We start from the raw sequence: 22,834 nt of genomic DNA on the forward strand, positions 1-22,834 counted from the left end.
TGGAATTTGTCCTCTTAGAGCCTTCCTGACTGGTCCTAATTTTTGCTACCATATGAATTTTCTGAAAACTCTCAAGACTATGACTTCACTTTAAAATCTTGTCAAAATTAATGGTTGATCTCTCATTTTGCTACATTAAAACAATTCACTACCAAAATGAAGAATAAGTGTGTGAAACTCTGGCTTGCTGATTACAGGTGATTCTTGCTGATTTCAAGAATACATAGAGTTTGATTGGAAGTTGAAATGGTCCATTCTAATTTTTTGATATCCCAGACTTGTTTCTCACCTCCCCTTTATTCAGCTAAAAAGCGTGTGCTATCTACAGCATTTTTTCCCAGATCATTGTTTTTTCTGTTGCTATCAGGTATACAAAAGTATTCCGATGGAACTTCTAGGTAGAAAGTGCTTCCATAGGCTTACTAGTCTTGGCTGTGGTATCACCAGTGGGACTAAGAAAATGCTGTAAACTGAAAGCACTCATTTCTGTTTCAGTAAGAAACATATATTTGATTTGGCATGAGCTGATGTTTTTGTGTGTATTGTGTCTCTTAAATTCTGATACTCGCCTCACTGAGATGGGAGGAAGTGATAATACTTTTGTGGCTGTTGTTCTATCTGAAGTGTTTTTAAAAGACAGCAAATATGAAGTGTCATTACATCACTTTTACATTTGTCTTTACCACAGGAAGTTAAAAATTCTTTAGAACAGAAAAGTAAATATGTAAAATTTAGATCACATTTTCCAGGTCTGTCTGCAAATGCTAGTACAGCATGAAGCACAAAGAAGACTCTTACCCCTGAGACTTTCAATATATAGAAAAAATCAGTAAGAATATTTCTAGCAGAAAAAAAATTGTGCAAATACCTAATGATGGGAGAAGTTAGAAATCTGACCAGTCTTTCGTGCTTTTTTTTCCACATCGGGGAAGCTGAATGGAGTTAGGAGGTGAGAGAATAAAATGTTTGTTCCAGTAGGATATTTTAAATTGGTTTTAGTGTTAATTTTTGAAGCAGTAGCTCTAATTAAGATAAAGTACCTGTCTTAATGGAACAATGAAGAGAGCTCAGTATGCGATTAGACTTTGCATGGGTGATTAATGATCATACTTGGAAATTACTTTAGTTCCTGTAATGTTTTGATAATCTGCTCTAGTTTAAGTTCTGTAACTAGAGACGGTGATAATGATGAAGTTCACACAAGGTATTTGTGCACAGGATCAGGCTGACTAACACAATGTACTTCAGGGACAGGAGGTTCTTTTTGGTCTATGTTCTGTCCAGTTCTTGCAGTGAAGTATGAAAATAAATTATTTTTCTCCCTCTGTGTCCTTCAGTTTTTGGAAATAAACTTGTTTGCTAATAGTAGATAGCTGTTAGTGCCACTTTTTCGACAGTGAAGGCTTCTCCTGTTTCCAAAAAGCAGCTATTTTTAGCACTTCAGCAAGCAATTACAGGCAATTCCCATGCTTAACTCCTCTAGTTTACATTTATTTGGATAAATAAAGACTTCTAGTTTTATCTGTTTTTAAGTCTGTCTGGATAAACAGAGTGGGCTAGTGTGCATGTGTGCTACACAAACATGTGTAAATACAATACTATTCCAAGAGAAATATCCAGCACACACAAAGTAAACTTTTAAAAAGTTGCCCTTCTGATTCTGCTTTGAGAAGAAAGTAATACCAATTTCTAATCTGAATTCAGAGATTAGACAAAAGAATGTAAAATGTATGATCTACCAGCCAGAGTAATATAAGATATTTCTTATATTATGAAATTATGTTAAAAGAACCTGATAATAACTCCATCAGTGGCTCCACTTCCGTGGATAGTTGATGTGAATTTTGGTAATTGTGTAGGTAGTAAGTGATGGCATGGGATTGTTTGGGGTTTCTTCCCCTATTGTTTATTAAATAAGATATGAACAAGTTTCCTTGGATTAATTATTATTTGTTAAAAAAAAAAAAAAAAAAAAAAAACACCAGAAATGCTCTGTTCAAGATTTCTTACTTCACAGTTTTAACAGAGCTTAACAGAGCAGCAATTGCAAGTACCTTGTGCCCAAGTTTAAAGATGAGAAAACTGACTCAGGTGCAGCCAGATTCTGCTTCAAAGTTAAACAATTTGCCAGGTGAGCAGCATCATACATGAGCCTAGCTGGGAATACCCCCAGGCAAAAGGCAAAGAACCCTCACTGAAAACTAAATAATGGAAATGGCTAAAAATTCAAAGCTCCAGTTCAGAAAGTCCTCTGTAGGATTGATACAAAGTATATGTCTTTCCAGTAGAGTTAATGTAACTTAGAAGCAATTTGATATGTGATTTCTAAACACAGATGAACGAGGCATGTGCTGAGATTGAAGCATGCACTCGAGATTTTAGGTGACACAGGTTCAGCACGGTCTTTTTGTTCCATTTTTGGAAAGTTATTAGCATGATGGGATGTCTATGGTGAGAATTCCTGGCTGTAAACCCAGCACAAAGTGCTTTTCTCATCTGGAGGGGGCTGCTGCTTTGGGAAACTCAGAGCTTCAACAGCAGTAGGGAATTCAAACAGAAAAAATGCTCAGGCATGACAGTTCTTGTGAGATTACAATGTCAGGTAAAAAGGTCACAACTTAGTGTCAACAGAAGGAATAAAGTAATTAATTGTTCAAGGACCTGTTATGTTTTATCCTGAGTGTGCTTATGAGAATGCCACTAATCGCAAGGGATGTTACAACGTGTTAAGAACTGTTTGTTTTTAAGGAAATTGACAACTGACCAGTTCAAAACTGACGGCGGTATCCAGGGGTTGGTGACATTCGCCGGGGTCTTCTGAACAAAACTTGGAAAGACGAAGGGTGGCTGTGGAGTATTTCCTGCTCGGAAACACCAGGGGCAGCATTTGCTGCGGATTGAGCGAGCGGGGCTCGCAGCGCAGCCCCGCAGCCGGCTGCCTCTCGCCTCGGAAGGGAGAGATCAAACCGCAAACCGAACTCTCGAGATGCTGCTTGGCAAAAAGCGCGTCTTAAACTTCTCAAGTTAAAATGAAAAAAGAAAAAATCTTTGTTTGGAAAGATCACTCTCTGAGTTCTATGTAGTCTTGTAAGAGAGAAAGAGAGAGAATTCCTCCAGCTGTCTTGGTAGCTTCCGGAGCAGCACCATGGATTTCATATTCCCGCAGCCACTTTGAAAAACATAGCTAAGCCATCATTTAAAACACTCTCGCTTATTCTCCATGAGAATTGTGTGCTACTGTTGCACGTGTGTTCTGTGACTGACCCCCTTACACACAGCAATGACATCTGAGCTGTACAGAACAAATAAAAGCCCGAGTAAGGCCTGAAGCAAAGGTAACATTGTCTACTATTTTACAAACATTATAATTTCATTTTATTTTCCAGCTGTGCCAACCCACTGTCCTCAGCAGATTCAAGCTACTGTTACATATCAAATAATAACCCACTCTTCCCTAGTTGTTCAAGGTTAAACAACAACAAAAAACTCTTTTTCCTGTTAGCAATAATGCCTTCCTCTGAAGCAAGCACAGCCCCAAACCTTTTCCCACAGACCTTATCCCTCAGCAAAGTCTGAAAGCATCTGCTGAGACAAACATGGGGCTGAACACACTGGAGGCTCTGGCTGGTGCTCACCAAGAACCTGGAAACCCACATCTTGCAACAAACCCTCATGTTTGTTGCTGCATGAAGGAGATGGGGGTCATGAAAGTGGGGGCTTTTATATTTCCCATATGTCTAATGCTGCATATCTTTTATATTCTAGGGGATTTTCCAGGAATGTGTCACTTCATCACTGGCATTCAAAGTATTTATTTGCATGACCTTGGAAGGGGATAAAAACACCTGAGAGGGTTATTGTCAGCTCCTCCTTATCCTCAGCTTCATGGTCTCAGTATGCTGAGATGAAATTTTTGTATTTTTCTGACTGGGCCCGTTGCAGAACTGAAAGAGATAATGCACCCATCTACTAAGGGCTTTACAGTCCCAAAAGACCTTGGAGGTTTTCCATCAGGGATGTGTCTCTGCGTGCTTGGGGGCCATTTTTATTCCCAGAGGTATTTGGGAATTTGGCTAATGCAGCCACAGTAGTAGAACAGCATATTGCTTTAATAAAGACAGCCAGCTCCCAGCTATTTCTGCATCCTCCTTTACAGCTCACCTACAATAACACGCAGAACCTGACGGCTGCCAGTTGCAGCAAGGCCAGTTCCAGAGGCCAGATCTCGCAGTCTAAAATTGCCCTGCTCTAAATAGAGGAGCCGGGCGAGAGAAGCACTAAGCCTGCGGCTTTCCCGGGGAGGAACCACAGTGTAGGCGCTACGTGACTTGCCCCGGACACCCAAGAAGCTCCTGTCAGCGCGCGGAGCTCCCACATCCCGAGCCTGACCTCGAGTCGTGCACTCGTCCCGTGCATGCGAGCGCCCTAGAACGCACTGCTTGTTTTTATACCGTCTGTTCCAGAGAAATCCAGCTGGTAGAGGAGCGCAGCGCCGTGATTTATTTGAGAACTCCCTCGTACTCGCCTGAAGGTCTCGCCGCCGGGGGAGGAGGGAGAGCGCGGGAGGCTGCGCTCCTCCGCGCCCGAACCGGCACCCAGGTAGAGGGCGAGGAGAGGAGCGGGGATTTCCTCGGCTTCCTCCCATGCACATACCTCCCGGGGAGCGGCAGCGGCAGCCCGACTCCCCTCGGCGGCCGCTGGGAGGCTCCGCGCCTCGCCCCGGCCTCCCGGGCGCCGCGTCCCCGGCCGCGCTCCCTGCCGGTGACACCCGCCTCCCGCCCCCGCTCCGCTCCGCGCCGCGCCGCGCCGCACGGAGGGGCCGCGGGCAGCTCCGGCACCGGCAGCGCCGACAGCCCACCGGCAAACACCCGCCCGCCGGCGCGGGCATGGAATATACAAAAACACAAAGGAAAAGTGGCTGCTGGACTGTTCTGGGGGCAAAATGCTGGAAGTTTGTAAGTGCAACTCTCCGTTTGTAATTACTGTCTGAAGAGGGGCTGGGTTGCTTATTTGGGGTTTTTTTCCCCTCTTCCCCTTCTCCCCCCTCCTCCGTGCTTTTCTTGAAACTGTACTTGAAACTGTTCGATATCTGGGAGTAAAAGGGAAAGTACGCGAGAGGAGTTCTTTGCCTGTGTCCGTAGCTTGCTGCTTAATACTAAGGGGGGAGATGAGCACTGAAAGCAATACGGATTTATCCAGTGGCTGAATTAAGTGAAGGCGAAGCGTGGTTTGGAAGTCCACTGACTGACATTGTTCCGGACCGGGGAATCTGTCTCTCTGATTTTTAGAGGAACTACAGTTTAGCGGCAGCCAGCCGGACACAGTCACCACGCCGCAGAGTGGCCAGCAACGAGCGGGCGAGAGAAACGAGAAAGCACAAAGACTGAACTAACCCGACCCTCCTCCTCTTTCTCCTCCTTCCCGGCTCTTTATTTGCACATTTACTAAAGACTTAAAAGAAAAAAAAGAAAAAAGAAAAAAAAAAAGAGCGAGCGAGAGAGCGAGAGAAACCCCAACAAACCCACTCCAGCTAACCTACGAGATTTTCGGTCCGCCGGGGGTTTCTCCGCGCCGCCGACCACGGCAATGCCTTAAATTTTCACTTCAAGGAATAACACCCCCCGCTCCCCCGAAATAAAATAAACCCAATAAACCTGCCAAGTCTCACTCATTCCCGACGGAGAGCTCCTTCGTCCTGGGATTCATTTTGAAGGCAGCGGCTCGCTTTATTTGGCTTTTTTTTTTTTTTCCCCCCCGTTCTCCTCCCCCGGCGGAGCCCCGCCGTCCCCCCTCACCGGGCGCCCCTCGGCCGGGGCTGCCCGGCCCCGACCCCCGCCCCTCCCGCCGGCCGATGCTGGCGCAGCCCTAGCGACCCCCTCCCGCCCCCCGATCTGTCAGCCCCCCGCGGGGCCGTCACCGCCCGGGGGCCGGGCAGGGGTGGGCTGGGGGCGCGGGGCTGACCGCCCTCCGCCCCGCCGCCAGCCCCCGGGCTCGGGCTCCCGCCGCTGCCCCCGCCTCCCCCCCCATCCCCCCCGCCCTCCTCCATGCGGCAGTGAGGACCGACCCATCCGGAGGGCCAGGACCGGCAGCCAGCGATGGGCGACACGGCTCCCCCCCAGGCCGCGGGGCTGGGGGCCGGGCTGCTGGGGGGGGGCCCGGCGGCGCCCCGGGTGCACAGCGCCATCGTGGAGCGGCTGCGGGCCCGCATCGCCGTCTGCCGCCAGCACCACCTCAGCTGCGAGGGGCGCTACGAGCGGGGCCGCGCCGAGAGCTCGGACCGCGAGCGGGAGAGCACCTTGCAGCTCCTCCACCTCGTGCAGCAGGGGCAGGGCGCCCGCAAGGCCGGCAAGCACCCCAAGGCGGCCGCCGCCCCCGCCGCCGCCGCTGCCGCCGGCGCGGCGCCCCCGGACTACCACCAGCACCTCCTCGGCAACGGCGGCATCAACGGGGAGCAGCCGGCGGGGGAGCAGCGCGCCTCGGCGCTCCTGGCGGTGAGTCACAGCGCCCGCTGCCGGCGGGGAGGCGCCGCGCCGAGCCCCCGCTCGCTCCGCGGGGCGCCCGCCCTGTCCCGCGGGCTCGGCCCGGTGTCCGCGGGCTCGGCCCGGTGTCCGCGGGCTCGGCCCGGTGTCCGCGGGCTCGGCCCGGTGTCCGCGGGCTCGGCCCGCTGCGCCGCGGGGTGGGCCCTGCCAGGAGCCGGGCCCGCGGTGGCATCGAGTGTGTGAGGGGCGGTGGGCGGGCGCCGAGCTCGGGGGGCTGAGGGAGCGTATGTGTGCTCTTCGAAGGGATTTTGAGACTGCTTGGGGTGCTGATTTGGGGTTTTTTTACATCACGCTGTGCACCTAAAAACGCGTCGCGCCTCTGCCGTCGGGCCTCGGCAAGGCGGTGACAGCGGCATCCGTGAGGAGGGCACTGGCAGCCGGCGCTGTCAGCGCGTCCCCGAGCAAGGGTGAAAAGTAGCGCTCGAGGGTCACCCGCGTTCAGAATTGTTCCCCCTGCCCCACTCCGTCCCGTTCGCCGGGGCTTCAGGCACCTATTTTAGGTCATTTCGCGGGCGTGCCCCTGGAACTCGGCAGTGCCTACGCCCGGGGCAGCGGGCACTGTCCGGAGCGGAGCGGAGCGCCTGCGGGCAGCTCCGAGCGCCGGGCTCGCCAGCGATGCTCAGGTTGTTGTTGTCACCCAGGGTGTTTCGCGGAGCAGAGTTACGAGAGTTTTCCAGGCACTGCCGCTCTGTAAATGATACGCTGACCTTTTTCAACTGGAAATTGCCCTGAACATGTCAAGGAGGCGAAGCCTTGTCTCCTGTTACTTTATTACGAGCAGTCGGTGCACCACGCTTTTGAAGGCGTTTGCTCCGCTGTGCTGCCTCCCAACTCTTGATTCTCGGCACACATGCGAAACATTGAGAGGAGTGACTGCATCCTGATAGGCCCGCGGCTGCTATTCGAACAGCTGAAAATAGATCGCTCCCTCTGCTCCAGACATCAAACTTATCTTTCTTAGCGCCTGACGTATGCTAAAACGGGACCTTTGTGGTCGTTTCTGCCTTCTTACCCGTGCGGTGCGTGGATCGACGTTCGGGGCTGCGTTACTCAGCATCATTCGTGAGGGTGATGATGTAAGCGTTAAATGCGATAACATTGTGTCCGAGGGGAGTTTAGGCGCTTCCACCTGACTCAGTGTTCAGATTAAATCTCCCCACATTCCTCATCACAATCAAGAAAGCCATTATCTTATTTTTCCAGTGTGTATTAATGTAATGCTTTGCACTTGCCTTATGGGAAAAAAGAAAGGGCTTTTGCCTAATAGTGTATGTCCCAGAAAAATTCACTTTCTGAAATTAGGCAACAGGCCTATGTGGGTTTTTTTGTTTGTTTGTTTTTTAATTTTATTTTTTGTTAGTTGTTACTATTATTATGAAATAGCTGGAGACAGCTGTTTGGAAATGCTAAATGAAACAACTCCCAAGAAAATACTGAAAGATTTTCATCTTTTAAGTGCAGAGAGGTTGTTGCTGTTTCTGAAATATCACTAATGGCTATTAGCCTGCTGCTTGCTGGAGACATTATGCACAGCCTTCACTCTATGTTGCATGTTGCATTATCTCCCAGGAAACTCCACACACATGTAACCTTGAGAAGCAAAAGGTCTGACAATGTCCCCATCATTTTTGCATGCTAGTTCAGTAATCATGCTGACAAGGTGTGTGACTTCAGTGAGCAAGACGTTTGGGGCCCTGAACCATGTTTTGACACCTAGAAAATGCTGGCTCATGAAACAGCATTGTTGTAATGGTTTCACTGCACATCCTCCCACTCTATGCTTGACACTGACATTCCTCATTTGCTGCTCTGATTAAGAAACAGAGAAAGCCGTTGGTTCAAAGTCACACCTCTGTGTCCTGGAGATACACCTTCTCCGCACCAAGAGCTCCCTACAACAGTGTTGCAAATATTAACAAGCAATGGCAAAACACACGGTGTCTGTGGGGGGTGAATTCAAGTAGCTGGGGGTCATGCAGCTTTGAGGTAGTACAGCTTTGTGTTCCTGTTCTTGAAAATTCAGAGGGCAGGGATGGACCAGGAAAGAACAGAGTCTTGCTTTTCCTCCAGCCATAGCTGGAAAAGGAATTATCTCTGCCAGTTATTCCAAGGGTACTAGAAGAGGAAGGATGAGGTAGACTAAGCCTGTTGTCCTGTGCATTTTAAATGGATGGGAAGAGAACAATCTCTAAGCAGAATTCATCCTCAATTCAGTGATTATCAAGAGGAAATCCAGTGGAAGCCTTATATATGCTATTCCTCTAATTCCAGATTTATTCCTTACAGCAGACAGGGCGCACAGGGTCCGGGAACAAGGGGCAGCTCTGAATTTCACTTGTGGCAGGGAAGCTCTAGCAGAGGGAGGTACAAGACAGGAGCATGGGTGCAAGTTTCACGCTGAGTATGTGAGACCGGACACAGCCGACTCCAAGGGGAATGTAAAGCTCCACGTGCCTTGCTGTAGGTCCACCACTTTAAAAAACCCCCACAGCTCCACACAGATAAGCGCAAAGGCAGTCATAACTCTCACTGGGGAGCTCTGGCTACCAGGACGCTCTTTTGTCTGAAAAACCCAGCTGGGTTGTTTCCTCTGCTTTGCAGATCCCACTTCTCTTGTTACACATGTGCCTGCCGTGTTTAGTGGCACTGGATGGGTCATTTTCACAGTTGGACTTAAAAGTAAATATTTGACACTTGGTAACATTTGAAACAATGTTTCCTTGAACATATCAAAGAGCTTGAAGTGATTATCTGACATTGTTGGTACTATTATTTGATAATTATCTTTTCCAGTGGACAGTTTAGAACTGGCAGAAGAGTAGAGTTTTTGGAGGAGTTTGGTTTGGCCTTAATTTAACATTGTTACTTTGATTTTTGAGAAAGCAAAATCTTTAGCAACAGCATTTTCTAATTGGAGACTGGGGATCAGATTTTTTTAGCTGGACCAATGGATGTGGGTGGTGTGTGAATGAGAGATTTATTCTTCAGGACGCAGCTAGGGAAGCTTTTGTACTTTCTGCCTTCATGCATTTCCCAAGAGCTGACATTTGTTTATTTATATGGTGTTGTTACTTTTCGTGGTGCAGAGTGGAACAGATAAAATATTCTGTCTTTCTTATATACATACATCTATATGTATGTACATGCCCTCCAGCACTTAGCTGTTTATACTATTTACGTTATATGTAAACAGTTAGCTCTGGAGGGCATTCCTCAGTCCCTTAAGCACTGAACTGGTAATACTAAACTTCTTGCACTGCAGTTTCAAGTCTCTGGCAGTCAATTCATTCCATCATCCTTCTGACACAGGCTGAGCACTGCTCATTTTGCTCCGTGAGAGCTGGGAGCTCTGTCTCATAGGCGTTAGCGTATTATTCTGGTCAGGTTCTTTCATTGCAGCCATCACCCCGGTGGCTCTGAGTGTGTTAAGTGATGTTTGTCATCAGTCACAGGTGACTTGTTCTACTTTCACCCATCTCACAGTTGTGCTGAATTTATCATTACAAGAATCCATTTAAAATAGCAATTAATTACATTAATATTTTCTGTATTTTAAAAGTGACTGTAAAAGTGGCCTGCTCCCCAGATACAGTCCACAAGCAGGTGAAAAAAGAAAAGGGAAAACCACCCCATAAAAGTGATATATCCAGGGAAGAGGGGAATGTGTTAATTCCTCCTGCTCCCTAAATTCTCATCAACAGCTGTACAGATCTAGAAGAGTCAATGGGTTTGTCCCAGCTCCCAGAGGACCTCAGTGAAAACCAGGGTTCCCTGACCTGGTACCAAGAGCCAAGCCTGACTGGTAAAACCTCAATTCAGGCAGTTATTTTATGTGGAGATCCTGAATTAATTTCCTTGGGATTTTTTTTTTTAATGATCCACAGTGTGTTTGCTGAGGTTTGGCCTCCTCTATGCTAGTGTTAAAGATCCTGCAGTATTTTAAGAGGAACGATTGTGCTCGGGTATCTTTGCCTAAGCTGACACTTACCCCCATCTCCCAAGTTCTTTGTTTTGTTTGCTGCTTGGCTGCCGGGGCACCCTGCAGAAATACCTGCATTTCTGGGGGATGCACATAACCTTTGGAAGTGTTCTGAAGCAAGCAGGATAAGGTGACCACCTGTGGGGTGAAGTGACATTATGGTGTGGTGAGGACAGGTGGATTAAAGCACAAACCATTCTGCAAAGCTAGAGTGCAGTCTTTTCACTGACACAAAGTTTGGTGCCAAAACAATGGAAATGTTCTGTTTGTGAGATAAAGGACTGCTCTCTGCTTCTTGGGCTTCTGCAGGAGCAAAGCTGTGTTCCGATAATCACAATTTATGTAGCTGAGTCAGGTAAAAGGAGTAAGTCACATTGCCTGTGTGGGTGGAAAACATTGATCTGCTGTCATGGGCCCTCTGGCCTGCTGAGAGCCATTTGCTTTGGATGGACATGGGTGCCATTAAAAATCTTTGTTCCCCTTAACTGTGAGAATATGTTCCAGACCATAATCAAGAAGACTCCCTGGAAGCTGCATAGAAGCTGTTTTTAATGAGAATTTCAACAAGTGAATTTGTTAAATTTAATGCTAGTATGTAGGAGCCTTTTCAGGCCCAGCTCTCCCATCAAATCACTTGCACCCTTTAAAGCTTTTTCAGCTTTTAATGCATTTAATGAAAGTCTCCTCCGTTCTGAAACTGTTTAACAGACTGTTTCCACCACCAAAGTTTCTGTAGGGAGTGAGCAAAGGAACAATGTCTCTGCCTGGACTTGATGTGCTCTCCAAGGCCAACCCGTGGGCTTATTAACATCCGTGGCTGTTGTGGCATGTCCTCTGACAGAGTTCTTACATCCCCTGCAGTGCTCAAATTGAGTCCCTTTTCTGTAGCATCACAACAAAGGAAAGTGATATTCAGCTTCTGTTTGTTCTACTTTGAAAAGTGTGACTCCAGCAAAAAATGTGAGCTGTTCTGTGGGGAAATCTGAACCTTAGAAAGGTATGTCTGAGTCAGAGAAGCTGTTTTGTCAAAACTTTGACTCTCATCACTGTTGGTACTTCTCCCCTCTCAAAGAGCACTCCCTGCAGAAGGGGTATGTGGGGTTCAGTTAAGTTGCAGTGACCACAAAAAGCCCCAGCAGTTAGGCTAGTCAGCAGGTTAAGAAAGGCCACAGTGCCTCTCTTCCTCTTCCTAACTGCTGTCAACAGTCCCTTCTACCAAGATATTGTCTTCAAAGGCCAGTTGTGGTTTGCTTTTCTTATTAAGTCTGCTGCCTTATAAAAACTGAAACTTCACCACTGTCTCGTTACTAGAAAAGAATTGCTCCATCCAGGTCCTTTTGACAACTTTGGGAAGTGTGGTATCTCCACTGCTTCATTTATATTGCATTCCTTATGTGGTGTAGGAGGAGCTGGAAGCTGGCAAACTGCTCCAGCTAACAAAGCACTGGCATAGAGGTGCCAGCTCTGCCAGAAAGTGTCTCTGTGGTCTTGCAAATGTCTCCTGCTGTGCCACTATTTCCCTTCTATGCTTTAGCTTTTCTGGTGGTACAATCTCACTAGCACATGGGACCTTGGGTTCTGCTGAAGGCTCAACTCTACATGACAATGACCTGACAAGATCACATCCTGGAATTCAAGCAGGTGATTAAAGCAACCACTATATAACACCATAGAGGGCACCCAATCAGCTGCATGGTGCCTAGAAGAGCTTTGGCCACCTGGCTGCTCTGAAGAGAAGAGCAAGGTCTTTGCTCTTTGACCTCTCTCTGGTGTATGCATGTCAGTATTCCCCTGTATGAATTCCCAGTGGTGATACTACCAGCAGGAATAAGATGAGGCTGATGGGATTCTTGACAGGTCTATATTTTCCGCAAATCTTAATCACAGTCTGTAAACCTGAAAAAGGTCTTACCTATATCATGCTGCTTCAGTTTGAAACAGCTCTGAGCAGTGAAAGAGGCAGTAGCATTGGCTGCAGAAAAGAAGGAGCTGGTGCTGAGTGAGATTTGGATCAAATTTTCAACTTAGTGGTACTAAGATATAGATTTTTTTTCCTGTGCTTTTTTTCCTTTTAAATAAAAGCATAAACTATTTATGCCCTAGATTCCCATTGGAAAGCTTCCTATAGCCACTTGAGAGACAACTTGTAAATTTGTTATACCTTGTCCGGTTCTTCCAAAGTATTTTTAGATGCAGGTAATCAGTCCATGTTTGTACTGTAGTGCCAACACTACTAACTAAACCAAAATACCTGAAACTCTCAAGCAACAGCTTTTAGGTGAGCATGCTGTAAACTGAAATCTAATTGTTTCCACTTTGACTCTAGAAGCTATTTAATAGATTACTCCTGTTATTTCACTTCCATAAATGTCAGTTTCTTCTGTGAAAGATACTATTTATCACTTCTTTAAAGTGAATTGAGATGTGATGGTGAATTTTATTGCTCAAAACCCAAATCCATTATTGATGGAGCCTAAAATAGGAGTTTTGAATGTTTGCTTTGACAAAGCCTTGGAGAAGCTTCAAATCACCTTTTCAGCCTTTGACCCACAGATCTGAGTATTGGAAATACAAACCTGAATGAGTCTTTTACATAATCACATGACTCCAGACCTATGTTTTCACGGCACCATGTTGCCAAAATTCACAATAAAAGTGCAAGATGTGGCAGTGATCTTTCTTTTTAGCAGAGAAAAGCATTTTTTTAATTTTCTTTTCATAATCATAAATGTGTATGCTTTATATTTTCTTGTTTTACTTGCTCCTGATTCTACATCAATATGTGCTCAAATTAATCTCCCAATTAAGTCTTCTGTGTCCAAGTTTCATGTACTTGATGCTTCAGGTAACTGGGAGCAGAGTGGGACTGGACTGAGACTATATACACAAGTCATCAGGTCTCTCTGAGGCTGCAGCTGCTTCCCAGTGAAAGCAGGTGAGAGCCACCTTGTCCTGCATGTGTTGCCTCCCATCTGGTAGTAATGGAGGATGGTTCACATTTGTGGCTCAGGGTGAGAAAAACACGGAGAAATACTGCTTAATTGAATAATTTATGCAAAATTCCAACGCACTTACCTAAAAATTATAATTTATTTTAGTTTTAATTTGAAAACACCCTCATGCCTGTGGTTTCACCTACAGGTGTTGGCATTTCCCTGAAGAAATTCCTTGTATTCAGAAATGGCTCCTGTAGCTGTTTTTATCTATGTCACTCAGTTATAATTCTGATGTGCTTGCAAACCCAGCTGAATCAAGGTGGAGAGAAATTAGTACCAATTAGGAATCAATGTCAAAGTGCTTCTGACAAGTGAGGATGTACATCTTGCAAACCCATTTACCTGCTGCCTGAGACTGAAGCTGGCTAAAAGACTTGGTAAGATCCTGGACAGGCAGATGAAACACCAAGAGGGTTCATCATGGCCATTCTGTTTTGAAACAAAACATGCTATTGTGGAAGAGTCATCCTGGTGGTACCCTGGCTTTATTGTAGATCTCTGCAGCCACCTCCCTAGAGTAGGTGTTATACAAACACCCAGTGAGAACTGTGCCCTTCCCTGCGTAGCTCAGTGCCTCAAGAGACAAGATAGACAAAGAATGGAAGGAGGAACAGAAGCACAGAAAGGTCAAGTGTCTTGCCCAAGGCCAAACAGCAGGTCAGTGGCAGAGCTGGGAACGGAGCCCAGATTTCCTGACTCCTAGTCCAGCACTCTATTAATCATCTCTTTGCTTTGTGTTCCTGGCCTGTTACTGATCATAGGAAATGTGAGGATGACTTTCCAACAGCTTCAGAATTGCTTCTTACTTTTGGAAACTATTGATCATCAGCATGTTATTGAGATACGGAGGTCGTGTACTGGACTCTTGTACATGTATATGCACTAGAGGTTTCAGAACTGAGTGTTCTGGGTATTGATTTCAATCCAGGACACTGAAAAGCCATTTTTCAGAATCTCAAATGTTTCTTCTAAGTCAAAATTTTAAAGTTTGTTTTTTTTTTCCCTTACGTGATGTACAAAGTGGTTTGTTTTTACAGCATTACCCATCACAGTTGAACTCCTATATTGGTGCTTGTCCTATAAATTAAAAATTAGTTATAACAGTTATTTAGTTAGCAGGGCTTTTCTTCTCAATGGAATTTACCCATTAACAGTCAGAAAACCAGTCAGTCAACAGTCCTGAGACACTGGTAATCCTTACTTATTTTTATTCCTCACTATAGGATATATTCAGTTTCCAAAGCCTTTCAATGGATTATCTTGATCACAAAGTTAATTATACCTGTGAGATTATTTTTTTCCTTCTGAAAAATTTTGACTTGAGGCAAAACTCTGGCTACTGTGGTAATGACTTACTGAGAGTCTCTTGTAAACAATAGTATAATCACTTTCTTATAGTCATGGCAACAGTGTTTAAGCAATGAGCTTACTGAACATAATGTGCACTGTCTCCACTGAATAGTATTATTGCAGCACTGAAGTGTATGCTGCTCATTTTCAGAAGACTCGAAGACATAAATTATTCAGCAAAATAACACTGCTTCAGAAAGCATCTTTGAAATCTTTGCATTCTGTACTAGCCAAAGAAAGACGTTCATTGGCGCTGACAGGGCTGTGTTTAGTTACTGCACAACAGTGGAATCTTTGGTCCAGCCTTGCTCCCACGGAGTTTAAGGGTGTCTGTCTCAAACCACTTGAGGACTGTGCTACCTGTTGGCAGGGTTGTGCTTCTCCTGGTAATGTTTGCTGCTGTGGAGGGCAGAATGGATCAGGAGGATGCATCCTGCACATATTCATGATGTGAGAGGTTGCGACTAGGTGCAGAAGGAAGAATTTGGTTTAACTGAGGCATACTCAGTCTCTTTCCTAGCCCAGAGGATCACCTGGATGCCTACTCAGTAGGTTGGGGAGGCACCTTGGAGAGTGGGTGACTTCACAGGCAGCTTCAGAGTTAAACCCCAAGACAAGAAGCTGTTCCTGATTTTTCTGTTTATTTTGTTTTTGTATCTCTCTTATTCAAATATCTAGACTTGAAGGAAAGACCTTGTTGGCAACAGTTGTTGTTCTGGGATGAGTCATTCCACCAGATTTTAGAAATACCACCTCAGTGACAGTTGGCAAAAATGCTGCATGGGTTGTTCAGTTTATGTTTTTCACTTTGGAAAATCAGACCGTTTATTTAGGGTTCTGTTGCTTTAGAAACCATCTCCAGGTTCCTTGCCTTGCCTTTCTTTGCCTTGCCTTGCCTTCCTCTCTCTTTTTTTTCCTTTTTTCCCGCCTTTTCCTCATTGTTATGGTATCTTAATATCTGCATTTTCAGTCTTGATTATGATCTGATTTGCCCCTCCTGAAACCGCCTATGGGAAATACTGTGGACGTGGCACTGTGGAACATCAGCCTACTACAGGATCAGGCCTTTTATTTCTGATCATTATACTAGTTTATAGTCAATTATTTTGTTTTCCAAAGAAATACATTCTCTCTGCTTCTCTGAAAGCTTTTGGTTCGACATCCTTCCAAGCTAGATAGACTTAGTGTTCAACATGCGGCTGCTTACCTCCATGGCCCAGTTCCCGGAAACACTTATGCGTGTGCTTAATTGTGCACACATGGGTAATCGCACTGAAATCAAGATGTGTCGAATTAAGCGAGTCAAGAAATATTTGCAGGGTTTGGTCTTTGTTCAACAAACAGGCCTCAGCCTGGCTGAAGTCCACGACATGCTACAAAAAGAATCCAAATTCACAAGTAAGTAGTGTATTAATTATCAATTGACTTATTTCCTTAAACCAGTTAATTCTGTACTTTTAAAAACAACTTGCCATTTTTTCTGCAAATCCAACTGCCCTTCCTTTCACACAATTTTTCCTCCTCACTGCTCAACTCCCAACAGACCTGAGCTGCCAGCCACATGATCTCCTTTTATAATGATTTGAGTTCTGACGTTTCTTTTTTCCTACCAACTTTGTGTATTACCGTAATGGTTCCTAGGACATATTTTGGCCAGCTTTTAGGGGGAGAGAGAGAGTGTCACAGTGTTTCAGGCCTTCATTTCTAAGTGCAGTATTAAATATAATCCTTATAATTATAGCACTGCCACTTGGACTACTGTAGTTCAGGCTATGTCAATATGTCATCAAAAGCTCTCTTTTTCAGGAGCTGGAACTCAGTCATGTTGATTGAATTGAAATTTGATGGTCAACAGCTGCAAACACACTCTGACTCCATCCCCCCCCTCCCCCCCACCCTCCAGCTTCCTGCTTTTTTTCCCCTATACTACAAAATCTTCTTGCTTTCTGTCAAAGTCATAGTTTAGAAAACAGAGCTAATGGCTAATTCCAGGCTCAGTTAATTCTGTCCCTTTGTGTAAATCCACACTGTCCTTCAAGGGTTGCCCTGAGGCAACCTGAAGACACAATCTGTGTCTGTGTGTGGATGGTGAATCTGAGAGCACAGCTCAGGTGCAGTGTGAAGGACATTCTCAAACTAGGCATGACCATCCTTCATGTAGGTGCTCCTAGAGTGCCATCAGTGCCACTCTCAGCAGCTAAGGAAGATCTAGATGTGCCTAGGCTGATGTCTGTGAGGCTCCTGTGTAAGCAGGCCTGGAGCACCACAGCCCCCTGCCCCCTCGTCCCCTTGGTCAATCCCATACAGACCTTGCTATTCATCTAAGCAAGATCATTGGGCTGAGGGCAATTGCCAGCAGCAGTTTATACTGCAAGTTTAACACACTACTTTTTCAGCCCTAGGGACTGGCGGGGAAAAAAACAGCTTTGAACTGGGGGAAAAAATAACTGTATCCAGTAGTTGTATAGCATGATTCTGTCATTTTTGGTACTTAGAAACCAAAACAAACCCCCAGCATTCATAACACAAGATATCCAGGTTTTAAAAGGTGCCACTTGGAAATACACAGTAACTACTTTTCACAAGGCCTTTTAGTCCATGTGTTTACAGGTGGACCAGAATAGCTCTGCAGAAGTTAATCCAGTCCCTTGAGTAAACATTATGTACTTCTAAAACTTTCTGTGTAAACCAACTATATGTAAGCCCTTTGGCATACATTTGTACCACACACAATACATCTGAGGGACCCTGCTAGAGCCAGGATGGCTAGTGAGGTTGATAACCCCCTTGCCAGTGTACTGAGTGTGTGTTCATTCTGTTATGCCTCTGAAGGATAACAGCCTTTGGATGGCAGCTGTACCAAAAGGGCTATTTACTGCAACACTTTATTATGTGGTTCTTGCAGCCCTCTCCCAGGGCCTACTGTCTTTGCTTGGGTCTCCCAGCCTGCCATCAAAGCACAGGCTCTTTGACATGGGTCAGAAGGACTCCTCACCCCAGCCTTGCATTGCCACTTTTGGTCACTGAAGTCACAGTCACCACCTTCCCCCAGTAAAGTTCTTCTCTGCTGTCCCCCTCCTCCACTTCCTAAAGCTATAAGCCATATCTCCATCTCCACATTCACCCCCTCTCACCTGGGTTATTGCCCTCCCATCTCTCCTTTCATGCTTTTGACACTGCTGCTTCATAATGTTGTTTTTCTACTTTAGAAAGGCCAGAGGACAGGCTGAGAGAGACATGCTGAACACATGTTTTCCATATGTTCTCCTCATCTTTACTCACACTACTTCTCTAGTTGCCTTTAGTTTTTTGCTTGAACGGGACATCTTCTGACCAAACTCTTACTAGTTTTATAAAGGATGAGCTCAAAGTTCCTGTGTTACTGTCATAAGAAACTTAGAGCAAAAACTTCTGTGAGTTGACAAGGCACTTGTAGGTTCTTTGACCCTTCACCACATGAAGGTGAAGTGCTTCATGCTTCATGAGCACTCACAGACTGGGGATACAGTTGTGAATGCTTAGGCTCCAGTTCAAAAAATACTAAAAGAATATGTGTGACAATAAACATATGATTAAATACTTTTCTGTTTGTGTGCTGCTTCATTGTGGAAGTGGACCCCATTCTGGAGGAGACATCTTTATTGGTCTGATTCAGAAAATGCTTAAGAGCATACCAAAGTTTTAAGAATAGTAGTTCATCCACTATCCTGTATTTTTAGTGACTATTAAATAGGGCTGGGTGGTGCAGGCAAGTCAGAAAATGTGGATGCTCTCCTGGTCACCTTTTACATTTTCACTCACTCTGGAATCTGAGTGTCTCTGAACTGTAAACACGTTTTAGTCGTGCTGCTGCCTATTTGCTGTTTGAATGTTCAATAATGTAACTGTGTTGCGTACCCAGGTGCAGTTTATTTAAAGCAACTGCCATTAAATGAAGAGCAATTATGTCTTAGAAAGGTAATTCTTCATACAGAGTTATCATTCTTTCTATGACTGTGTTTGACAGGGAGTTGGACCCTTGGACTCTTGGATTCCTCTCCTGCATCCCAATGACCAGTCTGAGAACAGTTAGGAGTCCAAATCTTTTTGACTTAAAACATGTAGGCATCAAATCTTCTCTGTACTGAACTGAAACCAAGGAGAACTGGACATCTAATTGTATTTTTGAATCTCAGCCTAAAATCTCTGGAGACTTTTGGAACATTTATCCCTAGGAGATTTTGCTGGAGTCAAGAATACAGACTGGAGCCATGGCTGAAAAAAAAAATGCTGACATGTGACATCAGTGCATCAGTCAATGAGTCATCCATCAGTGCCAGAGGACAAAGTATGCTTTGTATTTACCTAAGAAGTAGTTACCTATTTACTTTCTGAAATTGTAGTACTAACTTGACATTTTGGTTTGCTGTACAGTGAAAACACTATTTAAATGCCTTGTATAAAGACAGGCTTTCTTGTTTCTTGAACAGTTAGAAATACTAGAGAACAAATGTAAAAGGCCCATTTCCTTCCTTGCTTGTAAGTGTGGTCTAGGAAAAATCCTGAATTGTGTTAGTAGGAGGCAGTCCAGTCTCTTTTCTTGCCAGTGATATAAGCATTGGGCCTTTAGAGAAGTCTGAGCTATTATCATTGCCTTCTGATCTGTCACTCTTTCTGCTTTCCCTCTGTTTTGGCTTTTCATTCTAGAGATATATTACTGAAAATGTATTTTTAAAAATTAAAGGCAATAATTTATTGAAAAGGGCTTTACCTGTGGAGAACTCTAGGCATGCCACACACAGGCAGGTCCCAGCTGGGAAATGCAGTATTAAGGCTGAAACCATGTCTCTCAGACTCCCTGTTTCTCACAGTCCTTGCAGGGTGGTGGGATGCCTGGGCTTCCCAGCACACATGGTAGCCATCGGTCTCAGAATGGTGTTAAGAGGCCAGTGCTAGGAGCTGAAGGCAGAAGAAGAGCTGAAGGGCAAAGGAAGAGAGTGAAATTTTGCTGTCAGTGCTCAAGTGTCTAGCTCTGTACAACCCTATGACATGTAATCAAAGGAAGCCTGAAAAAATTACCCTGGCACTAGGAAAGCAAATTGATGCAGAGTAGGATAGCCATCCTTTCAAGAAGTAGTAAAATTATTCTTTGTCATATTCCAAGGAGGAAACTGATCCCATTTGACTGACTCCACTCTAGAAGTGAAACAGGAGCCAGTGGCCAGATCTCCTGTTTTATCAGGCCTATTAAAAGACAGTTGCACATCTAAAACTTGTGCTTTTCTGTCTCTTGATGTGCTTTGTCTCCTCAGAACAGGTTTTCTCCCTCAGCACTTAATCTTTCTTTAGCCATCCCCTTTTCCTGCCTTACAAACTACACTGTGTGTGCACTTTGAAGGTTGTGTGGGCACCAACTTAATATGAGTGCTTTGTTGGGAAAGCCAGAGCTGTTGCCTCCCTCAGAGGCAATGAACTACATATTAGGATCTGGCTTCCTCTGAAATGGTCTTTAAAAGTACAATATTATAGGAGGAATGGATCTGAAAGCAAAACAAAGCTGCTTACATCCAGAGACATTTAAGTCCTGCATGAACAACTCCGCTGGTCTTTTGTAACCATCTCTTATCTAATCTAATCTAACCTAACACATTAGTATCTTTACTGCATTTATTATCCTTTTATCAAGGAATGGCAGGAAGGAGATTGGGGCCTTGGTAAAAGCATGAGGCAGAGAGGCATGAGCTATAATGTTGAGCAAAGGTTGAAAGAGCTGTACAAGCTCTTCTATTAGGCAATGAGCATTGCAAACAGCAGACCTTCTTGTCCTCCCATCCCACTGGCTTTGAGGTGGTGAGGACCTGGTAGAAGAGACTTGGTGTCCATAACTGCGATGCTATAGCACAGAAATGGATTGTTCAAAGGTTTCCTGTGCCTTAGAGAGTTTCTCCAGCAAAATTCAAATGCAAGGTCATGGATACTTCTGATCATCGCTCAGAAACATTATTAATGAGACCATTTTTCTGAAGAGGTCATGTAGTTTCTACACCATCAGATTTCATTTGGTTTCCTGGTGGGAATGAGCTACAGCTACTGTCTGTGTTTATTTTCAGTTACTTTTATTGGTGGTACTGCTCAGTAACACATGGTTGGGATGGTCCAGTTAATCAATCCTCCTCCTCGCTGCCTCCCCCTTTAATTTTTTTGTCTGCTCTTGCATCACAGAAACATTTCCAGCAATTCCCTTTACGTAACAGTTACTGAGGCAAAGGGCTGTCTAGTTATGCAGAAACCCAACATCCCAAAATGGATACGGTTGAAAGGGACTACAGTGGGTGATCTGATCCAAACCCCTGTTCAAGCAGGACTGTTCTAGATGCAGGATTGTGTGTCCTATGGCGCAGGATTGCATCCAGATGGTTCTTGAATATCTCCAGTGAGAGAGACTCCACAACCTCTCCAGGCTACTATGTTCAGTGAGGAACTTGACTGATAAGAAAGATGCACCCTTCACACAAGTTATTCCCAAACAAAGCATGACAGGGAGGCATCCAGAGGCACTTAGGAGGGCCTATTAAGGCCCTTAGTTTTAGACAGGATGGGATGATTAGCAGAGAGATGATTAGGAGACACAGTGAGTGCAGAAGAAAGTCTGCTTATTCATGAAAACAGTCCTGGAAAAGAGAAAGCAAAGTTAAGCTGGAGTGTTTGGTTCCTATTGGAACACTTGCAGCTTACACTGATGATGATGATGATGCCCACTGGTGTGTCTAAAGGCTGTCAGCCAGCAGAAGATAGCACACCCATGTGATGGGGGGGTACAGGCATGCAAACCAGAGTAACTCGTTCCTGGGGCTGCTGTGACTAATGGCAAGGGACACTTCTGACTGGGCAGGGATGAGCCATAATGTAGGACAGTGATATGAAGGGCTTCACATTTGCTTTCCCAGTGTGGGCTAAGTAATTCCTTTGCTTGCAAGGAACACTAAGCAGATGGTTGAGGAGTTCCAGCCCATCTGTCTATGATGGGAAGGAGTACCTGGTGTTGCAGAATGAAAAGGTCTGAGCTACTGACAGACAGTGGCTTTCTATGCAGAAAGCACTTGAGCAGCTTCATACAAAGCAGAAAATGAACATGTAGACCCTTGGCTAGGCCTGGACCCTTCAGTTTTGTACCTAATCTCATTAATTTATTCTGATTAACACCAGTGAGAGAAAGAAGAGAATCTGTACCAATAGCAACAAGGCTGTAATTTCACCTCTGGTTAATAAGCCATTTGATCTTTTCTTTACTGGTCCCGCTGGAAACCAATCTGACCTCCTCCAGCTGAGGCTGCCCCATGGGGGTAGCATCCTAACACACATCTACAGCCAGCACCAGTGGCACATGAGGGAGTGACAGAGCGAACATCACGTTCATCCTAAGGCTCCCCAGGCTATTGAAAGGAATCTTATCACAGCTGAGACAGACTAATGCAAAGCTCTAGATTGCTTTTCTGGGTCTGTAGGTTCTGAGACTGCTGTGGCAGTGCATCACAAAGTCCCAGGAGGAAGTTTTATTGATTTGTCTCAGGACACAACCACTGGGGTTGTACTAGTGAGCCTGTTCATACAGAAGACAAGTGTTCATGTTGCCACTGCCACTGAAGAAAAAAAGACTGGCCCCAACCTTAAAGTGTAGTGCTATGTTCTTAAGAAAAGGAAAAATCAAATTAAAAGCAATTTTCATAGAAGAATTCAGTTTGGGTTGACTGGCTTTGTTCAGGTCATCAGTACATAATCATAGGGTTGCTTCTTTTTTTGTGTCCTAGTTCATGTTAACACACAGAAACTTGCATGCTAGCCACTGTTTTCACCACCACCAAATTCTAGAGGTCAGGGACCTCTAGAATTAAACTTGCAAGCTATCATAGTGTGGGTGGACAAACCAGCTCTTTCAGGGTAGTAGCTGAGAGACTCATTTCCTCTGTGGATGAGCCACAGAAATGGATGCA

General features: G+C 45.1%; 2 protein-coding genes across 3 annotated transcripts in view; both read left to right on the top strand.

Moving 5' to 3' along the window:
- Positions 1-2,073: 2,073 nt before the first annotated feature.
- Positions 2,074-5,657, top strand: LOC135295137 (uncharacterized). The gene is made up of 3 exons (XM_064411235.1): positions 2,074-2,131; positions 4,283-4,955; positions 5,289-5,657. Exons 1-3 carry the CDS (start codon positions 2,074-2,076, stop codon positions 5,302-5,304), a joined length of 747 nt encoding a protein of 248 aa, XP_064267305.1. The 3' UTR covers positions 5,305-5,657.
- Positions 5,658-5,794: 137 nt separating this feature from the next.
- Positions 5,795-22,834, top strand: part of MAML2 (mastermind like transcriptional coactivator 2) — a 209,331-nt gene continuing 192,291 nt past the window's right edge. For both annotated transcript variants that reach the window (XR_010356466.1, XM_064409459.1), the window contains exon 1: positions 5,795-6,491. Coding sequence is in view for 1 of the 2 variants with exons in the window: in XM_064409459.1 (XP_064265529.1) it covers positions 6,096-6,491 (396 nt within the window). In the remaining variant the exon portion in view is untranslated. The remainder of the gene's footprint in view (positions 6,492-22,834) is intronic.

Source organism: Passer domesticus, chromosome 2, assembly GCF_036417665.1.
Source record: "Passer domesticus isolate bPasDom1 chromosome 2, bPasDom1.hap1, whole genome shotgun sequence".
Taxonomy (NCBI): Eukaryota; Metazoa; Chordata; class Aves; order Passeriformes; family Passeridae; genus Passer; species Passer domesticus.